The sequence below is a fragment of the Oryzias latipes genome, chromosome 3 (genome assembly GCF_002234675.1).
Source record: "Oryzias latipes chromosome 3, ASM223467v1".
Lineage (NCBI taxonomy): Eukaryota > Metazoa > Chordata > Actinopteri > Beloniformes > Adrianichthyidae > Oryzias > Oryzias latipes.
Window position 1 is genome coordinate 33,394,796 of NC_019861.2, and position 15,315 is coordinate 33,410,110.

General features: G+C 40.4%; 1 protein-coding gene across 3 annotated transcripts in view; it reads left to right on the forward strand.

Annotated features, from left to right (window-relative positions):
* Window positions 1-6,932, forward strand: part of phkb (phosphorylase kinase regulatory subunit beta) — a 108,746-nt gene extending 101,814 nt beyond the window's left edge. For 2 of the 3 annotated variants that reach the window (XM_011494103.2, XM_011494100.3), the window contains 7 exons: window positions 210-300; window positions 1,955-2,160; window positions 4,102-4,236; window positions 4,504-4,633; window positions 5,795-5,902; window positions 5,974-6,114; window positions 6,218-6,932. In XM_011494103.2, the coding sequence (XP_011492405.1) occupies window positions 210-300; window positions 1,955-2,160; window positions 4,102-4,236; window positions 4,504-4,633; window positions 5,795-5,902; window positions 5,974-6,114; window positions 6,218-6,355 (949 nt within the window). In that variant the 3' untranslated portion in view covers window positions 6,356-6,932. The remainder of the gene's footprint in view (window positions 1-209; window positions 301-1,954; window positions 2,161-4,101; window positions 4,237-4,503; window positions 4,634-5,794; window positions 5,903-5,973; window positions 6,115-6,217) is intronic. The other variant, XM_020700795.2, reaches the window with a different exon arrangement.
* Window positions 6,933-15,315: the final 8,383 nt, after the last annotated feature.

The window sequence follows — 15,315 nt, forward strand, 5'->3', positions numbered from 1 at the left end:
GCCGTAACATTACCACTTCTTGTTTGCCGATTCTGCCTCATAGGATTCCTGCAGGAAGGAGGAAGCAGTTTGAAGCCTACAATGAATTTGTGAACATCAAAATTTCCTGTCGTATAAATTGGTTCCGTAGGGATCTATTTTTCACAAGAGTTTGAATTATTTTGTCGTAAAAATGTAAAGAAATCTTCTTGTGTCTTTTTGCCCAATAGGTCTGTTGTCCGCCTTGCTGCCAGTCTCTTAACTAAGCTAGTGGACAGCCTTGCCCCCAGTATTACTAGTATTTTAGTGCATGGCAAGCAGGTAAGTAGACACACAGACAGAAGGGCCCGATCACAAATGCTTGGGAAAAGGGATGGTGGCGTGTCGCTCCAGCAATTTTAATGTTCACTGATCAGGAAAATCAATTGATCTTTGAAGATGCCATTCTATGGGAAACAAGTAGGCTGGCTGCTTGCTCACGTCCGTCCTGCACAGCCCCCCCCCCCCCCCTGTGTGTTTGTGGATCTAAAGCTGTACTTGTGGCAAAGCTACCAGTGTGACCAGCACAGATCCTAACGGCACCCCGTGTGGACGCTCCATATGAACGCCGCCACCCCATGCTGGATTACTTCATTTGCACCATTTCTTTTTTGAATTTTATTTAGAGATTAGTCTCCTCTCAAGGGTGTTGATTATTATTATTATTATTGTTTTTTTTACCCTTCTGAACACTTTTAGGCATTTCATTATGCCCAAGTAGCTAGAGATGGGAATCTGCATTTAGATTGCCTTTGGGAGTGAAGGCTCCTCTCTGCATGATTGAAAAAGCCTGTTTAAGATTCCAGTTAGAATCGCTTTTCTGCTTACAATAACAGCTCAGTGGGAAAAAGAAGAGGCATCTCCCCGCTTATGTCAGTTTTGACTTTTGCTTTGATTCTATTTTTCACTGAAATTTAACATCTCCAGGCACCTGTTTGATTCATTAGCCTCCCTTAACAGAAAACAGACACATTTGCCATCGCCTTCTCATGATATTAACATTAAATCGCATAGCTGTTGATCAGATTTCCATAGAGATATAGATCTAAATTTAGTTTGCTTCATAGCATTGTTGGAAAACGGTGCGGAGACCTCTTCATCCACAACAGACACTCCAGTCAGAGAGTAAACACGGACACAATGAGCGATTAAATTAAGTTTATACCAGCAGTGGAAAATGGGATTTGTAACGGAAAACAATCCTCTGCAAAATAACTTTTAAGTATAGTTGGATTTTTCCATCATGGATGAAGTAGGTTTTCCTAAGGACCGTCTAATGATTAGACTCTAATCCATTGACTTGGACAAATTACCATGAAAAAGTATCAACACTGGGGAATTTACAACATAAATGTCTCTATTTTTTAAATCAATGTGCTCGAAACACATGAATTACAGAATTTAACTTGTGGAATGTTTTTCGCAGTTTACTAGCTTTAGGATAAGACCTACAGCTCCGTTTAGCCTCATGCGTCTCTTTTATCTCTTTTTAAAAAAAATCCAAATTCCAGTGAAACTTTTTACACTTGATTTGCAAACACAGAGCAGTCTGGCTGCAGATTGCTGCTGGTTGCTCCCTAACTACCTACAAGCACAAGAATTTTCCCCTCTCAGGAGTTGGATGCCACAATCTGAAGACTGAGATAAAAGTCTGTCCTGTCATCAGTCAGACCGCTGAGGTGTCATTTTCATGAAATGCTTCAAAGGGGGAAACTACAGCATCCCAACATGTGCGATTTTATTCCTTGTCACTTTTATGTGGCCCCGGAGAGAAGAGGCTAATTTCAGCCGTCAAGATGTGTGTAGTGATTGCACCCCAGAGAAAGTATTGTTTACCACAAACGCACAGAGATGTGGATGTTTGACAGAGCGGAGGCTGCATCCCAGCACAGTGCTTACAACTCCTTTCCCTGTTGCATCTGCACGCGACCCCAAGGTGACCCTCGGCATATTCGGACACGAGGAGGAGGTCATCTCCAACCCGCTGTCTCCGGGGGTCATCCAGGGCATCATCTACAGCAAGTGCTGTCCTCTCGGGGGGGAGAGGGAGGCGGTCCTCCAGCAGGAGCTGGTCATCCACATCGGATGGATCATCTCCAACGATCCTCAGAAGTTCAGCGGCATGCTCAAGATCCGAGTCGGGTACGACAAAGTTCTGCACACACCATTGCGCAAAATTAGCTCCTCTGGTGTTTCCACCTTAAATGTATTCATTTGTTGGAAACAAGTCGGATATTTGAGTCATTGTTTTTCAAAGAACGCTTTGAATAATTACCTCTGAAAGCTATTTTAGGGTCTAAATAAACAAAGTTGCGGTCTCTGCCTCAATTTAAAGGGAAATAAAGGTAATTAAAGCGAAACCACCGAAGGGCAGATTTGCCTTTGCCTTGCACCTGGTGTGACCTATCAGCGTTTACTGATGAGGCGCCGCGCTAAATCAGCCCCTGAAAGGCATGCAAACGGCAATCGTCACTCGCAGCTCTGCTGCATTTGTACTTCTGAAGACACACTCTGAAGAGCTGAGGATTTAAATGCGGCGCCGGGGGCGGATTTACCGAGCTTTGTGCCGTCACTGTCAACTGCGACACGATTTACAGCGGGAAAAAAAGCACGTCTCAAATATTGGCTTTGACATACTCCTGAGGAGGAGAACGAGGAGGCACAAGTGAGATTTAGCTCATGCAGAATGAGGTTTAAATGAAGAACGACTCACATTTTGACATTTCTGTTCAGCTTCTCAGCTACTTGTCCCTAAAGTAGATACGGACCTGGAATTTATGTAACCACGTCTACATCCGTGCAAGATTTTAAGATAAACTGTAAATAACTTTTTTGAGATGTTTCCTTCAAAAATTATAAAAAACCACTAATATGTCTCTCAAAGATGTTCAGGACACCAAACTATTGCCCGACGTATCCAAAAAACAATCATCTTGATCTGATGGGAGTCATTACCTGAAAGTCTTTACCTGCCTAACATTTAAAAATAGAACATTGTTAAAAAAAAATTAATAAATTAAAATAAATAAAAATGAAATTAAATAAAAAATAAATAATTGAATAGAATACAACATCGTCATCAGCATAGAAAATGGCTTTTAGAGTCAGCTGCTGCTGTGAAGAATTAAAACTGTGGAGCCTAAACTCTTTTACTACAGGAATAAACATTCAGATTATAAATTAGAACCATGAAAGAAAGACCTGAACATTTCCTTTTACTTTTAAAAGTTCCAAAATGTTTTTTTTTTACACTCTTTTCTGCGTTCTCCCGCTGTTCATATTATTTTGGGGGATGTTACTGTAATAGAATGTCATTTTTGTAAAATTGAAACTTATTGTTAAAAAATTTTACCTGGGTACACAAAGTTATGAATAAAAATAAATAAATAAAAAGTCAGTGTGACCTATTTTTGTTCTCTGAAATAATGAAAAATGGCAAAAAAAAATTCTTTCACACCATCTAATACAAAAACTAAACAGTTTGGGACCTAGCCAAGAGCCCTGAGGTACACCAGACCTTATTTTACTCTGACCGGGTCAGTAATCGACAAGGGATTGTTTGAAAATACCCATATTTTCTTGTATCAGCAAAGATTGATGATTTAAAGCAGATTAATAGTCAAACTTACTTGTATTAAAATGTATTAATAGTAGTAGTATTAATAGTTAATAATAGTAATAATAGAATTATAATAACGAAACCCACCACACATACAAATTATACAGAAACAAACAGCCCATGCAATAAATAAAAAGAGAAAATGTTTGTGGATAAGAAGCTGCATAAAAAATATCAAAAAAGGAAGATAACCTAAATACTTCACAAGTTGAAATCCTAATATTTCTGGATCAAAACCTTCTTTTTCTGCTCTGTGAAGGAGTTGTGTCTCCTGCTCTTACAGAGTTGTATGTGCAGTTGTCGCATTTGTCAATTCTTTGCCTAAATTCATAAAGCAGAAAAGGAGAATAATTCACTTTCACGGCTTAGATAAGGAAAAAGAAGAAAAAAAACTCCACCTTATTGTGCATTCAAAGGTTCCAATGTTCCCAGAGATCTTCCAGTTCTGTTGTGTTTGTCTCCAGATGGATTGTTCAGGCCATGAAGCACGAGCTGAAGATCCGAGCTGGGGACATGCCACCCCAGGACATCTACCAGCTCTCCCCCAGCGACATCAAGCAGCTGCTGCTGGACGTCCTGCAGCCGCAGCACACCGGCAGGTAGACGGAGACACACGTCGCCTCACAGTGTTTCTGTTTTCCCTGAGACTTTCTCTTCTATCTGCTTTGTTCTAATTATTTTATCACCAGTCTCCTCTGTTTATATCTTATTATCTCCCGCTTCCACAACCCAATTTCCTCCAGGGGATTATTAAACTTCTATCTTTTCTAATCTGATACACACCGACTCACAATTTCCTCCAGCTCTGCGGCAGCCGTCGCCATTTGTCTTTCAAGGCTCAACAGTCTCTCCCCTCCTGGCTTCAGGTCCTGGCTGAACAGGCGTCAGATCGATGGCTCTCTGAACAGAACCCCTCTAGGCTTTTATGACCGTGTGTGGCAGATCCTGGAGAGAACCCCCTACGGGATTGTGGTGGCGGCGACGCACCTCCCACAGGTACACGCGGCGATGAACGCTGCAGCCGGCTCCGGGTGGCGCCGGGTGTCCAGCTTTACAGTTTTAGGCCACTGCGGGATGCAAAAGTTCCAGCAGAGGCAGTAAACCTGAGCCGTTTTTAAGATGCCACAACAGGAAAAGTGAAGCCAAAGTGCTGACAGACCTCCAGCAAATGATCTTCATCGCTATTAGAGCTCTGCAAATGTAATCATCTGACATTTTCTCAGTATTTCTTTAAGAAAAATGAAAAGAAAGTTTGGGTAATTTTCAGAAAATATACTTTTTTCTGTTCTATCTGCTTACAGCAAAAATTCAAAAAAGCATTTGATGTTATTTCCTTAGGATATGTTAATCAGATAATCAATGTAAGGTTACTGTCACATAAAGTAAAGGTGAATCACAACAAAGGTTCTGTTTAAAAATCTAGAAATTATTACAGGACTAGAATAGTTCATTTCTGCCTGACACCCATAATGTAACAACTGCTTCCACCATCTTTGGCACAAATCAAATCCATCAGGGTCGCGTTTGTGGAGAACTTTTATAGATGTGTTCAAATTGAATGGAGATTGGAGAATTTTGTTCAGGATTTTCTTGTAGAAACAAGAATTTTTGGATACCAAACAATCGTGAAGATCCACTCTGAAGAAAATTTTTATTTTATTTATTTTTTTTTTTTTTGGAAGATGGGGGATAAAATGAAGCTTAAAACTGGAAACTAGAATATTTCTTTAGTCAAATTGTTGTGAAGCAGGTACAGATGAAAGAAATGGCTGTTTGAAAAAGATGGTTGTCGAAAATGCGCTCCATTCCGTTGCATCCGCCTGCGGACAAATAGATCCATGAACGTCTTTGTTTTCCTCGTCTGAGGTAGAATCTGAATCTAAACCGGACGGCTGAAGAGCTCCAATATTGATCGCCGTTTTTGTTGCACCGCTAATGTTAGGTTGGGGTGTGAGGGGCTGTAAGCTAGTGGGGGGGGGGGGGGGGTGTAAAGAGATATGATCATAATAAAAAGCCCACTGGAAACGCTTTAATGGATCAAAAGATGATCAGAGTGAGACTCTAAGGGCATTTAGAAACAAGACTTTATAAATATATATTTTATTGGATCCAATTTTCTGTTTGATGGTCATTAGCTTGGTGGTTCTGTCTCTGCAGCAACCCACTCTGTCTGACATGACCATGTATGAGATGAACTTCTCCCTGCTGGTGGAGGACACCCTGAAGAACCTCGTCCTTCCCGAGTACAGACAGATCATTGTGGAGGTCGGTCAGACTCCGTCCAGACCCGTGGAAACTCTCCCAGCGTTCTCACGTTCCTCTTCTTCTCCCGTCAGCTTCTGATGGTGGTGTCCGTAGTTCTGGAGAGGAACCCTGAACTGGAGTTCAGCGACAAAGTGGATCTGGACGTTCTGGTGAAGGAAGCCTTCAGTGATTTCCAGAAAGATCGCAGTCGCTTCGGCGGAGCAAAGAGTCAGGTAGGAAATCCTGGCATTTGGACTGTTGGGAGCTTCATTTTTATTCCATCCGCGTCCCACATTGACAGCCTAAAAAACGAATGTCTTTCCATTTCTGTCTCAGGATGACATGGAGACGTTCTACAACACGCCGCCTTTAGGGACGAGAGGCACCTCCAGTTATCTGGCCAAAGCGGTCATGATCCAGCTGCTGCAAGGAGATGTGAAGCCCTGCAAGGACGACCCGTGCGCCGTCAGTTAGACCCACCGCACTTGAAACGCTGAAGTACTTAGTCGTATAGTTTTTAGGTCTGATATATGTCAAGCTATAGCCACAAAACACGATTATATGTTGCAAAGTGATATAAAGTAGGAGAGTTTTTTTGGTCTTTTATTTTTGTTTAATTTCTGCTGTTTTACGCAGAACTAGAAAGCGTCTCGTTCGGTTTATATTGATCCTCCATTAGCCGCGCTGAAATTTTATCGTTCAGCGGAGATGTCCGACATGTCAGAGTTAGTTTTAGCGTTCACGCCGGCCATGCTGCCTGGTGAGGCTTGGTTTGAACGTAATGGGAAATGAAATAGCTGGGTCTCCTCTGAGGTTTGTTTGCATCAGAGCGTTCAGGTAAATGTGAGAAAAATTGCTTTCATCCTTCAGTAGGACTGATTAAAGCCGCACTCTGACTTGTGTTTGTGCCTCCTCTCATATCACTGTGATGAAGCTGCCCAACGTTGTCACGGTGCACTGGAGCATGTTTGTGTTGTGCTGCAGCTTGTTTGTTCCAAAAAAAGAAGAAGTATTTTTATCCTTCAGAGAATAAAGTTATGGTGAAATGCAATCCTGTCTGGCCTTTCTGCACCTCTTCTGAGCTGACGCATCTGCATTTCTGTAATTATGCCAACACAGAGGAGCTTCTTTGTTCTGAAATTTTTAAACGTCCTTTCCTTTTCCTCTAGTCCTTGACTCTGTCGTAAAATGGGAAAAAGGAAAATATTGCATCAAATTTCACTGCATTTAGATCAAGGCGTGTGATCACCTGACCTAAATGCTGTTTAACAATTACAACTTTATGATCATTAGTGGGCTCCTGCAATATCAGAAGAGTTTGTAATGCCTCAAAAGATCAAACGATTGACAATTTGACAAGAGAAGAGGGTTAAGCAGCAGACATTGGGGAGCGGCAAAGGGTTAAAACAATTCCTAACACCTGGACGACTATCAAATCCCTCAAATGTTACTCAAAAACCTTAAAGTGACACCAAGGTGTCCCGTGAAATGAGAGCAAAAACAAAACATTACAAGCACTTGTCAGGGCGGAGTGAGGATGGTCACTACTTCAGGTGACCACCAGAGGTCAGCAGAGTTCAAGAAGAGAAGTGAATAAAGTTTAAAAAGTTAGGTATTTTTTTAATAGTTAATTAATGGAGTATTCGTTATTGAAAACATTTATAATAATTATCTCTTAAAGCTGGTTAACAAATCATTAACAAGCTGTTGGTTAATGAGTTATAAATAAAATGTTAGATTTTAATGAACAGTTAAATGTTTTATAACTGCCTTACAGGTAATACATAAATAAAGTAATAAGTTGTTAGTTTAGAAGCTGGAAATGAATTGTTAAATGATATTTTTGTGAGGGATTTATAAAAGTGCCTTATAGATAGCCAATAGATCACTTATAAGCTGTTAGTTAATGAGTTGTTAATGGATTTTCCACATATTAATTACTAACAGAAAATGAACAAACTGTTGTTAAAAAATATTTACCATCTATTCATTAATAATATCATTTTAAAATATTATTTATTAAAATTAAATACATGCAACAAAACGTTTCCTTTTTGTCCTGTTTTAACTTCAGTTGATTTGTGAGGAATCGCACAGGAGCAGAAGTTTTTTTCATAGAAACATTAAATATAAAGTTCTTAATAACCTTCACTAGGCAATCTGGATCCTTAGAGGCAAACTTAAAAACATCACTTAAAAAAGTTGTCCTTTCACGTTTACCTGCCTTTTCTGTCTTTAGCCTTTGATTCTAGTTGATTGATCTGGATTGATCTGTCAAAGAGATTCCGTGTTTCTGTGAGTCGTTCATGTTTGAAGACACTCCTATAAGATGATGAGTTTTTAGGGAGGATAATCCCAAACACTGACAGGGTGAGCGGTGACTGACGGTGGAAACGCAGGAACTTCCTGCCGTGGCAGCAGACAGCCGCCGCCTCCTGCATGTCAGACTTATCTGGGGGTGGAAGCCAGACGTTACAGGAAGTGACAGAGCTGAGGAGATTCCTGCCTGTCTTTTAGTTACAGAAGTTCCTTTTCAGAAACCATTTATGGAAAGCTTTGACCCTTTCCTGACAAATCCAGACTAGGAGATTTCTGTCAACACAAAGATCATGTCTGTTTAACTGAAACGCTCAGCCTGCAAGGATTTAACCCTTGTGCTATCTTAGATGACCCCACCCTTACATTGACGTGTTCTCCCTACCGTGACAAAGGTGGATAAAGGTGGAAAGATTTCATGTAATCCATGGACACCAGTGAAGATCACAAATCATTGAAGAAAAAAGGTTCAGAGCACTGTCTAGTGGGTCTAGATGACCCAACTCCCAATGTTAAAGTGCCTAGGATAGCACAATGGTTACAGACACAATACATTCATTCTTGAAAGAAGTCAGAGGAAATGCAACAGTTGAACAAAGAAACCAGAAACATTCTGTCCTCTGATCTTCTGTTTAGACACTTTTTAAAAGAAACATTTTTGTCCTTATAATTAACCAGAACAAAACTTCAGAAAAAAACATAAAATGTCCAAAAAAAAGAGTCCTTAAACATAATTTAATGGTCAACAACAAAGAAATGGAAATGTTTCCTCCACAGCTTAGACTACTTTGAAGACTCACACTGATGAAAATAGCGTTTTTGGTGTTTCTAACATGTCATTTTTCTAATCATGGGGGGCATATGTGAAGAGAATAAATCACAAATTTGCATTTTTGAAGTTTTGAATCCCTTCGTAGAAAATACACTGAGCGGGCTTCAAGCTCTCTGCTCTGCTTCATTCTGATGCATCCACTTGAAGACAAATAGATCCAAGAACGTCTTTGTTTTCCACCGTCTGAGCTGGAGTCTGGATCTAAACTGTACGACTTGATAGCTCCAACATTGCTCACTGTGTTAATGTTGTGTTGGAGGTGGTAAGGGACTGTAAGCTAGTGGGAGAACGTGTAAAAAAAAAAGGATGATGGGAAATGAGGAAACTCTCCGCTAACAGTCTCGCCCACAACTCATCAAACCCATCAACAGCTTTTGCTTCATGACTGGTGTTTTGACATGAATCTAAACATTTAAACAACCTCCTTTATAATAAGAAGAGCTTTTTTTTCTTCAGGTTGTATTTACTTAAGAATTTAGATATAATAAGATGAAAATAAACCCCTAAAGTATATCCACAAGAGGGACTTTTGTGCTTTTTTTTTTGTTGTAAAATTTCCTATGCAAAAAGCACCAGAAAGCACAGACATCTTTGAAAAACACTGAAGCTGAAGAAAAGGGAACTTTTCACACGGCTGCAGGTGAGATTCCGGTCAACCTTCTGGATCCATTTGTCAGTCTGACGACTAAAAATCAAACCAGGAGTGAAGAACAAACTAGTGTTGACGCTTTGGCAGGAGAGGAGGACAGCAGGAGGTGAGGTTGAAGCATGGAGGAGGAAGCGTGGCTGTTTGAAGACGAAGAGCAGGAAATGAGAAAAGAAGGAGAACTGTAGCGTCTTCTGTCCGGTGCGGGAGAGGGGGGAGACGTTCCATGATGGACAGAGTTTCTTCTTCTAAACCTTTGTGCCCACCATTCTCCACTAAACCCAATTCCACCTCAACAGGATGAAAATGTGCTTTCATGTACAAAAATATAAATCATCGGCCACTTCTCTGGGTCAGTCTGTTTCAGAGAAAGGCTAACAAAGTCACTACTGCATGGCCATCCCATAATACAAACTTTCTCCTCCTAATAAGTAGGTTGTGTCAATAAAGTTTACTTTGAAAATTCTCTTTCTCAGCTGATCCACAGAAGCAGCTTGGAGTTTCTTCTTTTTTACCTGGGTTGACGGCTGATTTTGTTGTTACACTTGGCTTCACTCCCATGTTTACCTTCTCTGATAGAGGTTTTACTTTGACATATTTAGTCATCAACGATCAGTAACTTAAATATAGATGTGACGTTTTTAATAGGGTTATTTTGAGATTTAACACTCAAAAGAGTTGTTTTTTTGTTCTCTGGTTAATTAAAAGTTGTGTTATTACAAGGATATTTGAAAAATCAGATCATTTCACAAACACAATAGGTTGAAAAACAAAAGATACTTTGCAGAACTGTAAATCAAAGGAAAGTAAATTAATTCACAAACCAGGAAATACAAAAAATTTAGGACGTACATTTATCATGATAAATCATCACCAGAATAAATAAAAGCTTGTTTTTATTTTAACGTGTTTAAACAACTCATATTTCCATTTCAAGTCCTTTAATTCATGAATTTGCTTTTGCATTACCGTATTTATATTTGTTGTTTATTTATGATTCATATTATTTGTTGTTTTAGTTTATTGTTTTTATCTGTTTTCTTGTTTTTTTTCCCTCTTCAAACAGTACCACATATGACCACTAGATGGAGACATTCACATATAAAACCTGTGAAAGCTGTGCTATTCAGCTGATTCAGGAGCAGAACTTCTTCTTGGAGTTACGTTAGTCACTAATTCAGTCCTGAATAAGGTTCTCCAATGTTCTTGAGAGAACTTCTCCCCACAAATCTTTTATTTTTGGAGTCCCAGAGACTTAAAAGTCCTTCAGGTGGATAAGAGTCTGTTGATGGATTTCTTTAAATGGCAGAAATCTTTATTTTTTGTTTTTTATTTTTTTTGGGGTCTGACAGCATCTACAAGAAGAATGTTTTCTTATTCAGGGGGTTTGTACCAAACAAATGTGGGTGGAGTTCGATTGAGTTGAGTCCAGCTATTCAAAAATATTTTATTGTTGATTAAAAAGCCATCTCATTTTCAAGGGTGCAGGAAAAAATCGATTTGGTAATTTTTGCGATTGTGGTGATATTTGATTCAAAATGCTGTCAGGACAATATTTAATTATTTCTGAGTGTCCTTCAGCGTTTGACTCTTGCTTTCCACTTAAACCTCCGATAGCAAGTTGGCTGTAGAGCACATTGAGCCTCTTTGAGCAGCTCTACACCGCACCAACAAACTACAAGATCTCAGCGAGAAGCAGCTTGTTTTGTTGTTATGAGACATGAACCCCTTAGTTTTTACTTGGGATGGGAACCAAACCAAAACTCTGTGCCATGTTGATGCCAGTATCATATAAAAACGTGGATTGCGGTGCTTTAGCGGCTCAGATAGGAACGAGTGAAAGCAGTGCAGTTGCACAGTAGCTGACCCACGGAGCACCAGGCAAAATGCTGGCCAAAGCGGGCCAAAGTTCTGCAGAACCTTACAGCAATAGATTCTAGTTCAGCAGCCTGATGGATCAGACTGATGTGTACAACGCTCTGAAAAAAGGCTAACGTCGCAGCGATGAGCTTTACTTAGAGCTGTAGCTGCAGAGCAGACTGTCATGGAAATAAAGCATCTTAGCCACATTAAGCAGCTTTCCCCGTACCCTGTCTTGTTGCCTCATCATCGCACTTTAATGTTTTTGGAAATAATTTGAGTTCTGTTTTTTTCTTTTTCTCTCCCCTTTATTTTTGAAGCTCCATTCAGGCTCCTGAACCATTTAAAAGTACTGGAGAAGCTACATTAACCCTTGTGCTATCCTAGGCACTTTAACGTTGGGAGCTGGGTCATCTAGACCCACTAGACAGTGCGCTGAACCTTTTTCCTTCAATGATTTGTGATCTTCACTGGTGTCCATGGATCACATGAAATCCTCTCCACCTTTATCCACCTTTGTCATGGTAGGGAGAACACGTCAATGGTCATCTTGACCCCATAGGATAGCACAAGGGTTAAGCAACGTTGGAAACACTTTATTTCATACTTTTAGAACCTTTTTTCTTATACTGAAAAATATTTTGTTGTGAAAATTAGACAATGTTGACTGTTCCCTTTGTATATTTGAAGTTACCAAAATAAAATCACTATGAATGAATTTGCTTGGGTAAAAGCAACTTATATATGAGATACAGCTGCAGTGCTTAAACATTGTGATCATTAAATAAACATATGTCTCCATTTTATCACAATGATATATATATTAGTATTCAGGTAGAGTTATTTTCTAAGTCGTACTCTTAAAAAACAAAGAAAATGTGTTCCAGGATACGTATCGTATGGCTGGACTCTTGCCAATACACACCCCTACTTATTTTTAGCTCATCATTTTGTGGGTTTAACTTCTCCCAAAGATCTGCAGCTGTATTGAAGATCTCAGATGTGCATTAAAGTTACATCTTCTTACAAAAAACCCCCACTTTTTTCACAGGTAGAGGTTGGATAGCGTGATTTTCTTTGTTGACACTTTTCTGATGAAGGCACATGAGAATGTGTGTATGGGGGGGGGGGGGGGGGGAATGAGCCTCATTTGCATGCTTTGCTCTCTTGAAAGTTTCAAGTGCTTTCATTTGCTGGTCCTGTGCACCCAGAGCTTTGTGTGTTCTAATTGTTTCTTTAGTGTGAGTTAAAGGCGTAGCTGCTTGATGCATGCTCTACTAACGGCTTCATTATGCTCTGATTCTTTTGCAGTGCGCTTCTCCTGGTTTGCAAAGCGCTGTTTGCCAACAAAGGTTGCCTTGAGGCAGCAGAATGCTATGAATAACTGATTAAAGGGCCGTGTTTACACTTGGGCTGTACAGCTGCCTGTTACGCTCCCAGCCCTGAATGAAACGAGAGTACAGAAATGACTGTGACCCCGATGAACCTCCTCTGTTTTTGCTCATCAGATCTCAATGAGAAACAGTTCTGACGGACAAACACTTGTTGCATGTAATGTAAACACTCGAGTTCTTAACTGGTGTCTTTCTCTGAGCTTTGTTCTGGTCGTCAGCAGAGCATCATTGGAACAATGCGGCTTCCAGTACGTCACCACTAACGCGTTGTTGAAAAGTTCTGCGATCCTTCAGTAGTATTTCTATCTCTGGCGGGTCATGAGTTGCTTCTGCTTTCCCCACACTCTCAATCCATTCTTCCTCATCCTCCGCTAAGAATCCACGTCTCAACAAGCCCGACGGCAGCAATCCATCCTTTAAATTTGATCAGCATGAATTTGGAAACCTCGTTGGCACGTCTGGAGGATTATGGGGGATTTTGAATCCACAAAGATTTCAAATGGCTGAGCTTTGATAGTTTCCAACTTTCAAGTTTTCTTTTTAACTGTTTTTTTTTTCTAATGTATGTTTTTTTGTGTGTGTTTTTAACTGAGCTTGGAAAGCAGTTTGTGTTTAAACCATTTCAAGACCCACTCCAATGAAAATCATGTCTTTGGTATTTTTTAACTTGAAAATGGACAGATTTAAAGAAAACTAGGCCTAAATTGCATTTCTGTGTTTTTATTTATTCAAAGAGGGGGCTGTAAGTCAACAGGAGAAAGTGTAAACAGAGAGCTCTCAGTTGGGGGGGACGGGAAGGGCAGACAGGCTTGCTGTGCGTCAACAGTCACAACTCAGAGGGGAATCTCTGATGAATTCCTGCCGCTCTGCAGATACTATGTCCCTGAAAACATCTTTTTTTTTGGCTAATAACGGCATAATTAAAATTATAAGACAACTGACAAGGCTTTGAAAATAGTCGAATAGACGATCAGTCAAGGCACCACTTTCTGTCATTTTACAAGTTCTGGCTTGGAATGAGGCTTTTTAGAGACATTGACCTTTATTTACCAGCTGACCTGATGCTTTAGGAGTCTCTTTTATATCAAAGGGGAAATTAGGATTTTGGTATTTTTCTAATAACATTAAGGAAAATTGGAAAATACATTTTTTAATGAAGCAAACAAAGGCTTATTTGTGTTTTTCTGTGTTCGATATAAATAAAATAAACAAAGCGATTGGGAGGTCCAGGAATTCCTCCTTCACACCCCCACATGACCATGGTGCAGAGGTAGAGTGGTCGACCTCTATTCGGAAGATTCCATGTTTGGTTCCTGCTCTGTGCGCTCACGTGTTGAAGTGCCCTTGAGCAAAACACTAGACCCAACGTTGCTCCAGGTGGTTATAGGTTGGCGTTCGGCATATAAGCCGCCATCAGTGTGTGAATGGGACTGACTTCAAAGGCACTTCGGGGCCTTCTAGTAAGGTTGTAAAGCGCTATGTGAGAATTTACCACCTTCCACCTTTAGCAGGACATTAACACAGGGATCAGTTTCTACCTCATCAGTCTGTGACTCCACAAAGGCGCATTATTGCAGGCAGAAGATCAGAAAAGACCTGAAGCGAGGGCGTCAACACTCCCAGCCGAACAGAGCCATCCTTAAAACTCCGCTCTGTAAACACTCATTACCTCCAGCAACCATTAACTCCGCTTTTTCACACGGCTTTAAAGTGATATTAGCTGGAAATCTGGCAGACTTACAGCCAATCCCTGGCAACAGTGGAAACACATCATATTTGTCGACTTCTGTGCGGCAACACAAGACAAAGTGTTCATCACCAAGACTCTGCACGCCTCGACTGCTCCAGCGAATGAATGAGGTCGCTGCAGGCAGCAGAGCTCTGATCTGAGAGAAAATTCCTGGTCTCGTTAGGTGTGTTAGTGACCGGCGGGGAGTCGGGGCTGCATTTGAAACCCGAGCCTCAAAGTTATGCAAACACACGTTATATCAGTGAAAGAAGCCGTCGCCGTCTCCGCTCCCGTGAACACAGGTTCTCCCTGCTGTCATTAGAGTCTTTATGTGCACAAAAACACATTTGTGTTGATCATACATCTAAATTTGAGGTGTGGGTCTTTGAGCTGTCTTTGAAAACTTATATTTAGATTTTCTAACATTCATAGAAGCTCTGGATATCAGTGTGGATTGAAACAAAAACCTTAGTATGTTGGAAAAAACGGTGGTATTTGAGACAAAGGACGGATCTCCTGTGTTGTCATCCTTTTTCGTTTTCCTGTCTTGTGAATTTTAGGTTTTCTCTCTTTTTTCAGTCATGCTCCATTTTATTTAATGAAGGATCATGTCGGCCTTCTTCTCAGACTTTAGGGTCGTTTATCAACATCTGCATC